The sequence below is a fragment of the Haliaeetus albicilla genome, chromosome 8, assembly GCF_947461875.1.
Source record: "Haliaeetus albicilla chromosome 8, bHalAlb1.1, whole genome shotgun sequence".
In the NCBI taxonomy this organism is placed as follows: Eukaryota; Metazoa; Chordata; class Aves; order Accipitriformes; family Accipitridae; genus Haliaeetus; species Haliaeetus albicilla.
Window position 1 is genome coordinate 9,191,648 of NC_091490.1, and position 18,389 is coordinate 9,210,036.

Consider the following 18,389-nt stretch of genomic DNA (forward strand, 5'->3'; position numbering starts at 1 on the left):
TGCATTTAAAAAGGGGGGAAAAAAGTGTTGAAGATTAAAAATAGTGTATGTAAATATGCCCTATTGACTGCTCAAAGGGAAGGGGGGAAGTGCATCGTTAACATTACCAGGCTGGTGTTTGAAAGTGTGGGAATGGACCACTGTTGTTACTAATTAATTTTCCAAAGCTTCAGGAGGTCTCATTTACATTGTATGCTGCTGCGGCCATTTGTTGGGATTATAATACTTCAACAGCAGCACTTCAAGTGAAAACTGGCGGCTGCATGAAGTGTTGTCCATAATTGACTAGCTCCATGTCTTCACACAGCACAGAGACAATGTTCCATTATGTTATCCATTGACAGTATCATTGAAAAGATTACTCTCCTTAAAGCATCTGTCAACCTTGATTGATTTACAAGGGACAAAGAACTGAAAAGGTTTGAAGTGCGGGTACAATTTTTGCCACCGTTTAGCATACATAATGGTTCTCCTTTGATGTCAAAAGCTCATCTTCTATTAATAATGCAGAGGGCTTTTGAATGCAGGCTACTTGTATGGAGTTCCACACTAATAACCTACTTGCTGTGAAATGGGATTCACTTTGGAGAAGCAGTCATTTGTCTGGGTTTTACATGTTCAGAATGAATCCTGACTCAAAGGGATTTCTTTCAGTGCTCTGCATGATTGCAGCTGAGCCCGGCACGGGTTAGGGAAAGCAGGCAAATCCTAGCCTGCTCCTCCAGCCGAGAATCTGGCAGAAATCACGCAGCCAGATGCAAAGGAGCATGAACAACAAGCCTAAGACGATGCGATCAAATGCCTTGTGCCGTTTTGTCTGGCAACTTTCTATTAATATACTTTAGAGTGCATTTCATGCCTGGACTGCTTTCTTCACCTGTCATTTCCAATAGGCCTTTTTATTTAAATGACAGCATCCAAGGGAGATTGGTGATTAGAGTAGGGGATGGATAGGGGATTTGAGCCTGCATGCCTGTTGTAGGACCAAAGGCAAGTCACCCAATGTCTCTGTACCCTATCTGTTGAGCAGAACACTTAACCTCACAGCACTCTGGAAGGCTGACTGTGGTTTGCAGGTGAAAGTTGTGAAAGGGACCAGAAATTCTTCATTTGTACATGATTTCAGAAACAGAGGCCTGCCTTTGGTTTAGCTGTCAGCATGTGAAGAGGAAAGTGAAAGAAGAGCTAGGAAGTTTTGCTCCCAAGTAAATACATGAGACATTCTTGGGCAGCTGTTTGGGGAAAAAGGACAAATTCTGCAAGGAAAATGTTTTATATTTTCAAGGTTTAAGAAGGATATTTTTAAACATTGGGGAGTAAATATAATCTGTATGAAAGCTCTAACAGGGAGAGCTGACAAGCTCTTTTGAAAGGCTGACTCATTGGGTTTTAGGAGCAGCTGTTGACACCATGTCTGAGTACCTTACACATCAGCCATGGCTAGGAGTTGTTGCAGTATTTGGAGGGGTGTTCTTCATTTGACCTTTCGTGTTCTGGAGAGAGGATTAGTCATACCAACCAGACACAAGCACTTGAGCATTTCAAGAACCTGCTAGTCTTAGGGGTGGCTAATTTTGACCTTTGTGACAGTATGAGAGGAGACCATCTGTTCTCTCTGGTTCATTTAAAGGAAATAACCACAGCCATTCTTGGATGGCTTTATCACTTTGTAAAGATTGCTTCTCTTTGCAGTTAAAGGAGAAAGACTGGCCAGAGGCACTTGGCTTAATCTTGTTGGTTTTTTTTTTTTTTTCCTTTGGACTCCGAACTGGTGGTAGTTGGGATACCTTTGAGTTCTCATTTCATTTTCTTGTATTCAACCTCCCAGCAGAGCACCTTCCTTAGCAATACTGTTTGTCATCCTTTGTGTTCCGTGGTTAGCCAAAGACCCTGATAAAAACTTGGGGTCCTGTTATGTTGGGCGCTGGGTAACTACTGAGAAAGTCCACAACTCCAAGAGTCATGCTGGGAAAGAGACAGAGAGTAGGCAGGAAGTGACTCGCTTGAGGAAATCGGAGAATAAAACCCAGGTCTCCAAAGTGCCAGTCTGGTTTTTGTCAGCAGTTCCTTACGTTTTACACCATGCTACACACTCAACAGTGAAGTCTCTGAACAAGCCACCCAGTTTCCTTTAGGGAAACATGTTGTTAACCCCAGTGCCATAATGCTGTGACCTAAAACATATTTTTGAGACTATCATTGTCTCAGCAATGTGAGAAAATTCAGATATGGAATGAGTTGCCCTAGTACTTTTTGTTGTGTTTTTTTGTTTGGTTGGTTTGTTTTGGCTATTTTTAGCCTGGATATCTAAAATTGAGCAACCAAGGAAAAGTTTTTAATCTATCTACATTTTCTATTGTTTATTGTCTATTCTTCTCATTTCCGTAGCACTCCCCTCATCCATCCAAGCTTTCTTAGAGAAGATGTGTTCCTTCCAGGAAACCTCCTCCCATCTACCCATGGCAGCCTTGCTGGGCTGTTATCACTTACCCTGGCTGGACATCTCCCTCTTAGTCTTGTGATCCCTATTACTAATCCCAGTGCATTTTGGGCCATGTCTGAAGGAAGTGCTGGCACAAGTGTCTGAGGGGGTAATAACAGCTCAAGAACAATGAATGATCAAAACCCAATAATCTATTCCAAAATAAAGAACCAGTTTGTGTTGCATGTGGCTGAGCACGGAAGGGGGAGCAGCGAGCAAGTTGCTCAGACCTAGCATTCACCCTGAAGTGAAATCCATACTCACTTGCACCACCGTCTCTTAAGCACCTCTCCGCTGTTTCAGCAAAAAAGACCCTTGTCCCAGAAAGACAAAAGGTGTTACATTCAGGTAGGTTTTGTTAACATCATGCAAGCTTAACAGATCTACTCAGAGATCTCTTAAAACCTGAGCACAACAAATGATCCTACCTTCTTTTTTGTTGTCTTGTACCAGGGCATTTCCAGGAAGACAAATACAGCTATTATATGCTTTAGCACCCCTCTGGGATGCATTTCTGCTCGCTGCTTCTTGGACATGTTGCTCCATAAGTTTGTTTGTTTGTTTATTTATTTATTTATTTATTCTGGAGGCTGGATGAGGGGAGAGAGGAAACATGTTTCTGGTGGCACAGGGAACAGACTGTAAAGCCTGTGCTTCTAAGCATTATAGGTTTTGGTTTCACAAGAACTCTGTCCTCTGGAGAGTCACAGCTAAGTGAAACTGCTCCATTACATTGTGCCAACCAGTCCACCCCTCTTTTTATACAGAGGGTTGAATTAATTTGTATTGCAAAGAAAAGGAGAGGGGGGGAAGTGTTTGAGTAAATGGATTTTCTTTCAGTACCTTCTTGCTGTGTTGTTTGTTCGTATGAGAGTTGACAGTCCCTTCTCCATTCCCAAACAGGTAGAAAGTTTGAATATCCACAGAAGAAACAAGTTTTCATAGCAATTTTATGGTGTATTTTCAAAGACCATCATTACTCTTACCTAATGTCAACAAGCTGGGAGCAGGTGACAGCCTCTCAGAGTAGCACAAATGAAAGGAGCTCCTTAACATTCAAATGCAAGCTACCTCTCTTGCAGAGTGCTGCAAATTTCACCCAGCTGGGACAAACCGTGCTGTGAAAAAGGTAGAAAGTCAGTTAAGAACTGGACACCTGTCCCCGTCCCAGGATCTCTTGCTGGGTGTTACCTCTTTAACTATATGTTATTTTAACATATGTAGAATACAAGTCTGTTTCAGAGAACTGTTCCGGAGCAGCGAGAGAGCCCGGGAGTTTGAGCAATGGGCTGTACTGGTTTGCTCTGGGACCAGTGTACAGCATGCTGCCCCTCCTTAGGAGGGGTTGTAATCTCCTGATTTAGACCTACAAGTGAGCAGAACGTCTCTGCCACAGAGCAAAACACTTTTTCTGCAGAAAGACTACTCAAAGCAACTGCATGCATGATGGCTGTATTTCCCTTTCTGCTTCTCATTGTCCTAAGTTTCTGTCATTTGTATAAATGATTATGAAAGCACTCCCAGGAGACTGCACACACACTCATAAAACTACTGTAAAGAGAAGCATTGCAGGCTATTGCTAGAGGCTATTTTATTGTACATTTTGAGGAAACGTCTCGTTTTCTACTGACAAATAGGGAAACTGAGAACTCCAGAGACACGAGTTATATTCTAAATGGTGTGATTATTCTGTAGAGCTTAGACTAGGAAATGCCAGCTTTGGCATCTTTGGGGAAGGATGTGCTCTGAGAAGCAGAGGTTGCTATTAGTAAAAAACGGGGGAAAAAATGGATCTTCGTTATTACCCTGAAGCATTTGCAGATCCCTTATTTGTGTATATGACTGGTCACAGCTCGGGCTGGCTCTTTAAAGGGAGATAAGTTCCAGACTAATCCTCTGGTTTATGGATGATGGGTTTGTGCATAGGTTAATGGTTGAGTAGGTGACATTGTCGCATGTGGCTAAGTGCACTTCTGGTGACAGGGAGAAGCAGACTCACTGAAGATGGAGCCGAGAGGATTGGGGGAAGTATGTTTTGGGAAACAGTACACTGTGTGTGCGTGCACGTGTGTGTGTGTGTGTGTTTGGGGTGGTGGAATGTAGGGGCATAAGGAGCTCCAACTGAGGTTTGTTTAGAGGATGGGGTGAAATTTGCCTCCTTCTGCTGCCTTTTCTGAGTAGGTTGTGATGGGCTGCTCAACTCTGTAGGGGAGCCCTTGACTGACTTGGTGGTGGTCTCAGGTAAGGACATCACCACCCTGCTTTGTTTGGCTGCTGGGAGTTGTTTAAGAAGCTCTCTCAGAAGAGCTGCTGATTTGGGTTCCAGTTGCATTAGCTGCTACGCTGAAGCCAGTGAACTCCATAAGCATCTTCAGTGCTGTAGCACTCAGGGAGGTGGGAGCTGCGAGTACAACCAGTTTCAGTGCATGTGAAGATGAATTCTGGGGAACATAAAATGCAGGCCAAATCCCTGCACTGGTGCTGCCAGTGTAACTGGTACAAGGTGCAGAGACAGGCAGCAGGCTGCAGAGACCTCCATCAGTCCTGGAGCTGCATGCCAGAGCACTGTAGAGAGCAGAGCGTGGATATTAATGAGCAGTGAAAAAAAAAAAAAATGCAGCTATTGTAGTTCTCGCAGGTGAACAACTGAAACCCTGAAGCATGAAACCCAGTTGATGTTCCAACTACAGAGTTTCCAAAAAGGGAGCTCATTTGATAGTTTTGGTTTTGAGGCATAAACTGAGAGCTTATAAAGCTCCCTCCTTCCAAGCCCTCTGCTAATGACCATGCAAATATGTGTTTTTATCAGCAAACTTAAGCAGGCATGACTGAAAGACACTTGGGAGGGATGGGGAGGGGGAAAGATCTGGTATTCCTTCACTACACATTAAAGGGATAATGAAGCCCCTCAGGGAGCAGATGTGTGTGTGGTGACAAAGTACCTTTAAACTGTTATTTCTCTGAGGAGAATTGCACTTTAAAGCCTGACAATGTGGTGCTAGGCAGGTTGTGTTCATGGTACTCCTACAATGTGATGCTGCCTTTAAGAAAGGGTGATTGCTGTCTGCTTTCCACTGAGTAGGAGGAAGAAGGCAAAAGGAGAGGGGTAGTAGAATGGTGAAAATCTCTTAGGATTTCAGGCTATTTGGTCTTCAGGTTTCAGTTTCAGGCTTTTCTCTCTCACATTCTTAGGACAGGTCAAACTGTTTCAGATCTCCTCTGCACGCCTTTTCTCAGATTTCTGCAAATAAAATTCTAGTTCAGAGAATATTCCCTTGTTAAACTCAAAGTTTGCTGCCCACCTCAGTGTTTCCTACGAGGCACAAAAGTTATGAAACAAAATGCTGTCAACTGCAGAGCTGTCAGTGAGAGTGAGTGAGCCCTTTTCACAGGAATATCAGTCCAATCTGGCTGTACCTAAGAGATCTGGAAAAACTCTAAGTAATGGAATCCCTCTTTGAAATGATCCTGAACGTTTCAAAACCTTCTTTTCCTGAATTTCAGTAGTCACAAGTGATTTTGAGATGAAATACATTTTTCTCCTGTGCATCAGAAACACGGCAAAGCTGCAAGTCGAGATGAATCAGGGAGTAATTTTGAGCTCTGTTCTCATTTTACCACATCTCTGCTCCCAGAATCCTTCCTCTTTGCCTGCTACCTCCTTCAGATCAGCTTTCTGCCTTTGGGATGTTTTTTTTCTTTTTTTTTTCTTTTTTTTTTTTAAATAATCCCATCTACATTTCAGATGCTGGCTGCAGCTTGTTTGTAAAATAAATTGGAAGAAGGCTGCCTGATAGAAGCCTCCCAAATGCCATGATTTCGAAGTCTCCAGACCCAGTTGGCATGGAGTTGATAGTCTATCACAAAAAACACTAACACATATGCTTTCCAGTCTATTAAGAGAGTTAATGGAGCTGGTGAGAGGTGGGTGTGAGGAGAGAGTTAAGTTAGTTTTGAAGTGAGAAGTTTCCTCAGTGCTTCCAGAGACATAAGGAGAAAAGTTTTGCTTGTAAAATAGCTTGATGGGCTACTGGCTGCAAGAATGGCAGGGTCAAAGCAGTGATTGCTGGGCACACCGTGGCAGTAATTAGCTCTATCCATATGAGGAAAGTGAGCTGCCAGTTGCATCCCTCTTAGACCACCCTGTAGAGGGGCAAACAGAAGAGTCACAATTTGTGATATTGCTATTTACAATCTTCTGTGACAAAGATTTCAAAGCCAGTGCATTGCTGTGCTCTCTTTCTAACTTTTGCAGACTTCAATAAAGCATTCTAGAAAATGAGAGTGAGTTATAGCTGATACTGTAAAACTCTTCACCAAGATGGATTTGACATTGTCTGGGCTCCAGTCCATTTCCCAATGGCACGTCTATTCTTCCTTGATGACAAGTGTGTCATTCCTTTTTTCTAGAGCACTAACTACTAACTCTCTTATTATCACTTTTTCGCTACACTAGGGCAGAGAGTTGAAGGCTCATAGAGGTCAGACCTCTTTTAGAGGTCTTATCTTCTTTTAGAAGAAAAGCTTGCTCTTCAGCTATAAGAGCAGCATCAGCAGAAAACTCTGGTGAGGTTGTAATTGAGTCCTGATTACACTTGGCCATTGCTGGTGCTGATAAGTGAAGAACATGAAGCAATTTGTATGCATAATCCCAGTTTACCCCAGTAGGTAAAGGGTTTATTGCTCAACTACAGAACAAGCAAAATGCGGGCAGTTTTTCTGGTTTGGGGGTTTGGGTTTTTTTAGGAATAGTTAGCCTCAGCTGTGAAATACAGCTTATTTCCCAAATGGAAATGGCATAGGGTGATCTAGCATAATTTTAATTATGTGTTGTAATATGAAACCATTCTCTAATTATGAATCCTCTTGGTGTTTATGTCTCTGCTGTTCTCCAGGAAGGATTTCTAACATGATTCTCTGATTCTTGTGAGCATGCAGTTGAACATGCTACGTCCTTTTGTAAAACATTTCCTGGATCTACATCATCTATCTATATCAGTAAATGGGAAGATCTCTTTATTTTGAGTTTCATGCAGATACTCTGTGAGGACAAATGATCTTCTGGGAAACATTCATGTGCACACTAGAGCTCAAGTTTTTGAAGATATATGCAGTTTGCTACTTCTTTCCATGGGCACACAAACAATCAGTTGTGTTGCAGTAGATGTGAACAGCTGGTAAAATCTATCTGTTGGATTTCAGGAACCTCCTAGACCTTGCTACATCAGAAATTAATCTTTCTCAATCTGTCAAAGCCTGTGACCAGATTTCTGTCTGGTTGCTGATTTCTCTCCTAATTACTTTCTTGAGTCATTTGTACCTTGTTGTTTCCTTTCTTGCTGGGTTGGAGAAACACCTTAGGATTGATCATAAGTGATGTGCAGTCTATACCCTGGTTCCCATGCTACAAACCTGGCAAAGTCTGACTTGCACTGTGGTCATACCTTGATCCTTTTTCTCCCTAATGTCTTGAGCAATTTCAGAAGATGACAAAGATTCATTCCTCAACAAGCCCTGTATGAGAAAGCACCCTTTTGTACCTTGTCCCTTTGCCCTACCATCAGCGAAATGTAGAACTGAAGCTACCATCTATCACTGGCTGGACACTGAGCCTGCTTGACATTTCAGCCCTTTCTGGCATCTCTTCTTCCACTGAACAGTGGACCCAGATTTACCGGGTTTTGCCTCCAAGTTTTCCTTTTGTGCAACCTTAGGTTTTCTGATGCTGTAGCAAGTCAAGTCCCCTGCAAAGTCACACATAAGCTGAGAAGGAGGTCCTACCAAGCAGAACCACTCAGATTCCTAGTCCATCAGGGTGCCAAAGGGTGGACTTGGGAAAATTCAGTCTCGGATGTGTGAGAAATGCATTGTTTTCCCTTCTTGGTCTTTTGGAGCCACTCTTGTGATAGATTGATACAGGCATGCAGAGGCAATCAGTAAACTGCCTGCCCGTACTTTATGAATATGGACTCCTCAGGGCATTCATTTCAGTAGTTGTTAGCAGGACGATGGAGCGGTGCCAAGAAACCAAGAGTATCCCTCAGCCGTATGGGAGCTGTCTAAGCTTTTGAGCTTGTAAGCTAGCTACCAGTGGGCTGAATTCACTGAGGAGAGACATTGTGTGGTTGAGAGCGTCCTTACCAGCCAAGAGACAAGACTGCCCTAGAGACAGGGGTTCTGGTACATTGAGAGGTCTAACCAAGGGCCAAATTTTTTTCTGCTTTGAGATCACTCCAGAAAGAATTTGCTTGCAATTTTTTTTCTTATTTCCTTCCACACATCTCTTTGTCTGTTGCAATGTCTGAATAAGGTCCAACTGGTTTACAAATTTCTTTGTGCTGCCTGGCTGATCACTGTCATTCCCAATGGGGAAACTGGTCATACAGAAGGTATTCAGCATAGCATGTGGAGGAGGAATGAAATCTGGTAGGAAGGCCTGGGGAAGCTGCCACTAATGCCTGAGATGTAGAGAGAGGGTCAGCACATCTTAAGGCTCTCAAGTGTGTGTAAAATCCAGGTGTAGTTTTCTGATGGGTTTCTTCCCACCAGAAAGCGCGGGAATCCTTCATTCTTCCTGCTCTGCTCTTTTAACACTGGATTCTTGTTGCTTGGCACCTCCTAACCCTGTAGATAGCTATTTGTTCACTGAATTTTTCTCACACAATCTGGGAAACAGAGTCCTTCTGTGAGCTTTAATGTATCTGTGCATTTTAATAACGAATTACTGTTGATTTTGTACAGATATCCCTATTTAAGAACTTCAAAGTCTTTGGTGTTTCTTCCCACCCTCCAGACTTTGTACTTTTTGCTGTTGCTGTTGTTGACACTCCCATGCGATTCAGCCTTGGAGAAATAAATATTTGTTTAGCTGTTCTCCTGCTGTGCCTGCTCAGTGCATTTGCTTAATGATGACTTCAGTTCAGCTTTGCAAGGAGTTTAGGGCAATAGATTCTCCCAGAAAAACAAGAGACTCATTTGCGGACAACTTTATCTGTGTTCTTTCTCCCCTCTTGCCCCCCTCGCCCCCTCACCTCCCCATTTTCCCCAGATTAGAATTTGATTAAATAAATGTGCATGCAAAGGCTCTTTGTTTGCCATGATAATACGTGGCTTTTCATAGCCTTTGTTTGAGCATTATCAGTTGTCAAGATCAGTTCTGGTGAGGAGTCAAAATTTTGCCTGTTTATTTCTCCACTCCATTTATCTCAACTTGAAACAGTGGGTAGAAGGTTGGACTCAAGCAAGGACCTGCTGCCCTTCTTTGTCATTACAGATTCAAGAAAATTCAACTAATTTTCTTCTTTTCGTCTAAAACATCAAATCACATTCTGGCATATAGCATTTGCTTTAGAGCCAAGCCCAAGCTGCTGTATCAAAACATGCATGTGTTCATATTTGAAAGGTTTATTTTATGTTTTCTCTACCCCAAACTTCTTGAGTCAAGTCAGAGATCTTACTTTTTACTCAAGACATCAAGTTGGTCTATGACATCAGATTTTTTTCAAAATGAGGACAAAGTTAACCTCCAAAATCTACATTTATGCACCTAAATGAAGGTTCAGCTTCTTTTTATTCCTGGAAGTGTGGCACTACCTGACAAAGAAATGAACAGGCGATTTTATTAATGCCATTGCCATTTCAAGTAATTTTGCACAGCTGAAATTGGAACTATTCTATTAAACAACCCCCCCTCAAAAAAAAAAAAAGAAAGAAAGAAAAAAAAGAAAGAAAAAAATCCCACAAAACAAAACCAAAAACCCCAAACCCCACAAAATAGCATTATAAAAATTGAAACTCTGGAAAGATCCAAATCTTGTTTTCTTTTTTTCTGCCATTTACAAAACCTTCTTCCAATTATTTAAACTACTTATGCTTCACTTTTGAAATATGGCAAGTATAATTTTGCCAATAACTAGACCCAACTCTGAGTTATTTTCTGCCAGAAAGCAAAAATCACTTCAGTGAAGTAATACATCAGACTCTCTCTTCATCTATTTCGAGCTGATGAGGTTTCAGCTTATAGCAGAGATTGTTTTTTATTAGGCTCTGAGTACATGACCTGGCACTTGTGCAGTTGAGTTTCAGACTATTATCACTCCGGTCCTCAAAGTCATCCCACTGCTTTTTTTTTTTTTTTTTTTTTTTTTGTATGATATTCAGAGCCTCCTCCATAATGATGATTCATTCCACAGTGTGTCATCAGCAAATTTTGTTGGCATGGTCTTCCTTTACTGTGCCAAGAACTGTGATGAAAATATTATGTAAGATTTATCTCAAGAATCATCTATGAGGAATTCAACTCATAACCTTCATCTAGCCTGATGACTGAAATAATGGGAAATAGAGCTGAAAAGGACCTCATGTCCAAACTGTATCCCAAAGACATGAACTATACTTAGCAGATACATGTCCAATTTGTTCTTAAACATAGTTGATGAGATTCCATAATCTTCATAGATACTCCATATCAGTAACTGAGTCTCCTAATCACTGGAATACTTCTGTCCTTAATGTCTGCCCTGAATCACTTCTCTGACATATTCCTCGTTTTCACTGTGCCAAACACAGCCATAGAATCAGCTCATTCCCCTTGTGAGTGATGCTTCTCCTCACAAACCAAAATACCATCTTCTGACATGTTTGTTTTCTTCCTTTGAGCTGGCTCCATACACCCATATTCATCAGCTGATGCTTTCATGCATTGAAAGTTGCACCACAGGCATTCATTTGAACATGAAGCATGATCCATTGAAATCAATGTTTACTTGACTTATGAAGCAATCCCCAGAGCCTGATCATCTTCCTTTATGTTTCTGAAGTTTAACTGAAGACAAAGCTTCCCTCAGTTTCAGGGTCTCGGTAGTCTTTTGAAGGCTTCTTTTGCAGGAAGTCAGAGAACGTTCCCTCTTGTAGACCTCCTTAAGTATTTTATTCCATATATCAAATTAACAATTAATTTCCCCATCAGTCCTTATGAGCACTTTACCTCCCTGTCCCATAGTTATTCAGAATATCCTCAAGGTTTCTGCCATGTAATTTGGAGGAAATGATATGATATGTACATAGCAGAATGCATTCTGTGTACAATTTACCACAAAGCTAAATATTATGTTACCACAAAGACAACACGTTGCATTTGGAAACTCCTATATATAATGCTAATAAGAAACCCAATGCCATCTTTTTCTAATTAACCTGGAAAGCCTTCCTTTTTATAACATGAGAGAGACTTCAAACCATTCAGAATGTTAATAAACCCACAGGTATTTCCATTCTTCATATCTTCTGGTATACACTATTCATCCAAAATTGTTGTTCATTTCAGTATTAGTCTGATTTTCTCAGTCTAGAGAAGTTTTACATTTTGAACCATTGCATCTATTTTTTTAAAATAAGAAAGAAATCTTATTTTCCCTGTTTTGGAAAAGAGATGGACTTGATAAATACTAACATTGTGTTAGCAAGAAAAGATACTAGCCTTAAGGCTCAATAGGAGGACCCTGGTTAGCTCAAAGAATTCACCGGGGGCACAATGACTGAACAGTAAGCAATGTTAAGGGTCCTTTATGTTTCACTAGCAACATAAAAGCCTTAAAGCAGGAGATATTAAGGCTTTTTATGCAACAGATACAAGTTGCATAACTTTTTTTTTCTTCTTTTTTTTTTTTTGTGGTGGTCACTGTCTTGTGCTGAGCCCAGATTGACACAGTCTAATGGTTATGAGGTTGTGAATAGAGTCTGATAACTAAAATGAAATCAGAATCCATTTTTCTGTCTAGTTGGTAGGAACAATCTCCGAGACTTCAATCAACCTGAAGATGAGTTCCCCTTTAGTCTCCGGATGTCACGCCTTCAAAGGAGAGCTAAAACTCGTTTATGGAAATACTTGGATTCCTTCCCTCCACCCCCCAAATGAATAGTCATAAAGCTGTAGGGTTCTTAAAGCCAGATCTTCAGTAATAGCACAAAATACTGCATTTTATACTGTGCTGCTTATGCTGTAAAATAATGCAGTATATTTTTCCACCCAGAGAGCAACACCCACTTAACATTTAAGTTAGTGAAGTGGAAATTTGTGTGACCTAATTTAAGAACCAGTCAAATATCTTAGGTGAGAAAGTTTCACTAAAATGTAAATGCCACTGTATTTCTACTTTGCTTAAAAGAGTCCAGGGTAAGGGGTGGGGGAGAATGGTTATGATACAGGGGAACGCAGCACAGAGAAGGAACCCAATATCCAAATAATAGTCCAGCTTAACTTTTGAGAATGGAGGGTCTGGAAGGTTCACTTTCAACTCATGCATATGACAAGCTTTCTTTGTGTTATCCAAAAGGGGAGGAGAAAAGCTGATGTTACTAGTGAACTGAGATTAATTCTGTGAAAGTCTGCAAGGCATTATTTATAGTCTGTGTGCCAGAACTGTGTTTCCATTAATGGTCTCTCTAGGCCATGCTCAAAAAATAGTGTAGTCTCACATAGCGTAAATGAGATTTGGCAATGTGAATTTAACTGTTTTCTATTTTAACAGACTCCTTCCCAACCCTTCCCATATTCCACACATGAACTCTCTTCATGTCTCTGTGTTCTTCCTCCTGCAGTCCAGTACATCATTCAACAGAGATGCTGTGAAGGCAGGAACAGGCCGGCGTTTTCTTGGTGGGCTGTTAAATGATACATCCTACTGCTACACTCTGGAAGTCTCATTCTACAGCTACATATTGGGTGGACCTAATTCTGCTGTCCCCTACACAGAAGAAGCATGTATCCTTTTGAAATCCTTCCTCCTCTTGCAGCACACATGAACTGGGCACTTAAGGTAAATACTTCTATCTTAATAAGAGTTTGCTGAGATAGGAACACACAAGTGGAAATGTGAGTCTGCTCCTGATGCTTTAATTTCCCTTGTATTGATTCTCCATACTGTGGAAATTCAAGAAGAGAAAGGCATATTAGATCAAATAAGCCATTTCCCTCTTGTAGGAGATTGGCTCACACACTTGTTATAGAAACTAGTCGTAGAGAGCCTGTGATCCATTCCCTTCCAGAGTCTTCCATTTCTTTCTTCATTTCTCTCCTTATTCTCTCATTATCCCTGTGTTTGTATTATTGTTTTAATAGCAAGTTGAAGGTGCATCGTTGGTACTGAGTTAGAGTATCTTCTCCGCCTTTGAATCACAGCCAAAAGACTCTAAAGGATCCATTAGGTTCTGCAGCTGCCTCAGGGCCAGGTCTTTAATACCAGTTGACAAAGAAATGGAAAGCGACCTCTGCAAACAAAACTGACAAAGTCGTTTGCATTTTTGAGCACTCAAATAGAAGCAATGTCTCATTCCTCAAAAAACACATATCCACCTGGCTATCTCAACGTATCAACAATTTGTAGAATTGTTCTGACTGATCTTATGATCTGGTTTTATGTTTTTCTTTTTTGTCACCATGCTCACTCAAATAACCTGTGCCTATACTTCAAGCTTGGGTGTGTTATTTCATTTTGTCGTTTTATCTTGGTAGCTTTTGGAATTTCCACAGGTTTAGAAACACTGCAGAGGGAGAAAGATTAGTGGTGATTGCTTATTTACCTCTCCACTGCATTTTAGAAGTCGGGGAAGGTTTACAGCTTTAGGGTAGCAAGGGGGAAACTTGTATGAGACATAATTCTTCACCATCCATGCATATGTACACACTGTGTGGGAATAAGAGTGAGGAACAGGGAACAGGGAAAGTAATTCTTAATCATTTGGGGTTTTCTGGTTTGACTTCTCCACTGAAAGTGAAATTTAGGGGAAGGAAAGGGATGTATATATTAAGGTGACTTATCAGACTTAGGCATTTGGAATACAAGCTCTTTTTTGCCCAGTAAGGTTAACTACTTCCACAGAATACCTTCTTGCAACATACACTTATGTAGTATAACTTGCCACTGAAGAAAAAATTGTCATTACTGTTAGGTGTAAGTATTTATTTTCTCATGTTGGTATTTTGGCATTTTAAGAACATGTGCCTTAGTTTCACCTTTAATTTTCCTCCTCACTTAGTACTCATTGTACTGACAGCTACTTATTTATCTTCCTTATTTATCAAGAACAGTTTTTGCAGTGAGGAGTGGGAAGAGTCCCTATACAAATGAGATCATGATTCCCTTGAATATGTTTTTCTTCATGACTTGTAGGTCATGCTGGCTTAGTGTCCCTTTCCATGAAGATTTTTGTTTCGTGCTTCACACTACAGAGGTTTCAGGTGTGGGGTCTAACATCTCTATTTGCTTGGCTTGCCTTCTGCAGACAGAGCTGCATCATTCTCAGTTCATTCACTGTGACCATCAACAGCTAGAGCACAGAAAACAGGCCCCAGATCAGAGATCCTTCTTGGTGGTGATGGATGGAAAGCTCAAGCAGCAGCTTGATTTCTACAGTTACGGTTTCACCTAGCTGAGTGAAAAAGGAGGAGAAGCTGGCTTTGACCCGCCTGGCAGACAGCAAAGCAGGGAAGGCTCTTTGCCCATGTAGTACACTCCACTGGCATTTTGCCCTGGTAGGTTTCATTATTTCCTTTTCAATGGAGGGATTCTATCAAGAGTGCTGCTTATGACAGCTCTTCCTCATGTGTGCAGTTTCCTAGTTAGAGAAAGAAATGGAGCTACTTGAAGCAGTCTCTAGGCTGGTCTGCTCTAACACAGGAGTGGCTGGATTTATGCACATCCTATCCTGGCAGGGGAGAAGTTTCACCTCACCGAAGTGCCTGTGACCAAAAGTAAAACAATTGCAGAACGTTCCAATTTAGCCTGAACAGCCCTTCCAAGCTATTTGCAAGTCAGTGATTAATTAATGCTCAGATTTTTTAATGGACCTGAACCAAAGACACAGCCAGTCAGCTCATATTGGCCTCCAAGGACAGGCATGCTTCTATTAACTATCTAGCTACATGCAGGCAGCAAGTCAAGCAAATAAATGAAAATACAGCAAGCCCCAAAACCGTGAACTGATAGGGCAAGTATTCAGGAAATCTGCCTTCAGAGATGTATTTCTTAAAACTTTGTTCATCCCACTGTGATGTTACTGGGCTGTGGAGTTTTTTGTTTTGTTTTGCTTTTAATAGAAACAGGATCAGGGAGGCTAGAATCGTTCCAATCTTGTAGTGTTGGATTAAGAAGTGCAGACTGAGACAGCCTCAAATTCAGGGAACCCATGGCCTTGAACAGAGACTACAAAGCAGATCACACCCCACATTCAGAATACTGGCTCCATGTAGAGACCAAAACAAATGAGGATCTCCAGTTTCTACAAAAATACTAATTTAGCCTGAAGTTGTTCCTGTTGACAGGTGAGAAAACTGAACAAACTCTGAACAGTCTTCTGTTTGCACTGGTGGCATGTAATTCTACCTGCCAGTTTCTTCCCTTACAGCATTGATGGCAAATAAGATCATAGTACCACTCCCTTTGATGCCATTATGTAAGTGGATTAGGTTTGCTGGGTCTGGGTTTTTTTTAAATCTCTTCATGTTCCTCAGGGTTTACGTGCTCACTCTGTGATCTATACAAACACCTACGTGAGCCTGTAATAGATATGTTTCTACATATCACACTTGCGTGACTGAAACATACTTTGTAATTATTGAGATAAATGGATACCTTACATGCATGAAAATGGGAGACAGACTTTCAGTCTGGTAAGTGTTATTTGAATTCAGACATTGTTAGTGTGGACAGTAACTTTTTTCAATAAGAAAGTAAGAAAATTTTTAAAAAAGGAAGGGAAGATACCATTAAAAGTGGAAATCTGTTCCAAACTACTCCAGTTTGCATGACTGAATGTATTCTCCTAAATGAAATACCTCAAAGATTCAGAATTTAGAGGATTACACCTGGTATGTTCTGTAAAACCAAATTTGCCCCTAAGGCTGCACTATTTAAGTGAAATCCGGGAGTGAAGGGTCTTCCATCAGTCTGTGCAGGGGGTATATGTTTGGGACATATATGATGGGATAACAGCACCCTGTGGAGTACTGAATTTCTGGCCTCTTGTAACATAGAGAGTTAACATGGTTGCATGAATGTCTCAGGCCTCAGTTAGCATTATATCAGTAATGGTTACTGCTGGAGCGTCTCTTGTATTTTCATCCTGCAAACAAAGCACTGCATCAGGTGTAACTTCCTGAACGCCCTGTTACACATTCCTTCAGAGGTACGTGTGTGCGTGGTAGGTCTGTGTCTAACTGATATGTACCTGGTGTACGAGAAACATTAGGGATATATTCTGTAAGCCTGGCTCTGCAGAATACCCTACGATAACATGTGCTGTAGATAACAGTGAATGGAGTCTGTTTCGAAGGCATAATAAGAGGATTGTAGGCTTGTAGGTTAGTTGCCTGGAAGTGGACAGAGAAATGTTTAAAACCCTTCTCACATGTGCACACATTTGGTGGTAACTGATTAAAAAGGCAGCGCAGCAACAGTTTGCTCAGCACCAGGTGAAGAAGCTTTAAAATGAGCTGATATGCTTCCATTAAATACCATGTTTTACTAAGTATTTACAGGGCTTATGACACAAGGCATGTAAACTGCTCTGTTAACATTCACCACCAGCAGCTCAACTGCTGAGCTGTCTAGATACACAACAGCCTCATAGCTGGACAGGGAACATGGGATAAAAGAGGGGGAGGAAGGATGAATCCCCAGCTGTAGGACTCTGAGTGCTGCTCTGATAGCGCACCCAGAATTGCTTTCCACTGCAGCTGCAGATCAACAGCCATCACAGCCTGACCCGAGAGTGGCCAGTAAAGGAGTCTCACATCAACAGTTTGAAAATCTATTGGGTTCATTTTTTAGAGTGTTTGAACTGGATCCCTGCTGCACAGCAGGCAGCCCATAAGAGAGCATAAGAGGTTTTATTCTTCCAAAGCCTAGCCAGGAGGTAGGAAGATAGAAACGATGGAAATGATGGTTCTGCTTTGTATGGCTTTTCTAAGCACATCACTTCACCTCTTTAATATCCTCAATATAAAGAATTAATTTAATGAAACATCTTTTGTAAAAAAGAAACAAACAAAAAACTCCACTTTGGAAGCCATGGGTAAAGAACACAGAAGAAAGAGGCATTACTAATATTATCCCAAAGTGGGTCTTCTCACATTACAAACAGCTGAGAAATTATCTCAATACTTTAAAACACTATAGCTGAACCAACTTGCAAAGATATCACTTGGTATTTTCCATTTCACTGAATGTGTTGAATTGGAAGCTTAAACAGGGCGTCCTTGCACTGCTGAACTCTCTCTTCTGTTTATGGCCATAAAAAAAAAAAGTATTCATGTGGCTACAGCCACAGAATGAAAGCTTGGATTGACTAGAGTCTCTTCAGGTGCTCAACAGGAGCTCACATCTTGGACTTGTGGCACAGTTGGGACCACTGGGTTCACTCTTATTCTTAACTTCAAGCAGAATATCAGCCTGCTGTTTGAGTGGGGACTTGAGAAGTTAAATCCCCTGTAGGAAAGAGTCATTTGCTTATACCCAAATTCCTTTTAAAGAGTACTTGGATCTCCGTAAATGCCTGTCCTGGGGAAAAGAAGTCTGTATGCGAATTACAATTCCAGTAAAAGCGTCTATAACTTTTAGAGCTTTGTGGACCTGGCAGTCCTCTAGGGCAAATGTATTTGGTTATTTTGGGCTTTTTTACATTTCTTTTTTTGGCAACTGCCTGTCCTGATCCTCCTAGCTCTCTTAGTGATATCCTTAAGAGAAGATCCTCAGGAGCTAGATTATGGCCCTTGCAGGTTCATTCCCACCCAGTAAAGGCAACGTTACTAGCAAAAGCCAATGAGGTATGAAAGGCTGTGCTGGTAAAGCTGAGGGAGCTCTGCAGAGGTTATCCAGTGTGGTTTATATTTGAATGTTAGTTAGAGCTT

At 41.2% G+C, this 18,389-nt stretch overlaps 1 protein-coding gene across 2 annotated transcripts in view; it reads left to right on the forward strand.

Moving 5' to 3' along the window:
* The window catches only part of LOC104314751 (AGBL carboxypeptidase 4), a 977,524-nt gene that overhangs the window by 876,130 nt on the left and 83,005 nt on the right, over positions 1–18,389 (forward strand). For both annotated transcript variants that reach the window (XM_069788781.1, XM_069788782.1), the window contains exon 11: positions 13,082–13,244. In XM_069788781.1, coding sequence (XP_069644882.1) covers positions 13,082–13,244 — 163 coding nt within the window. The remainder of the gene's footprint in view (positions 1–13,081; positions 13,245–18,389) is intronic.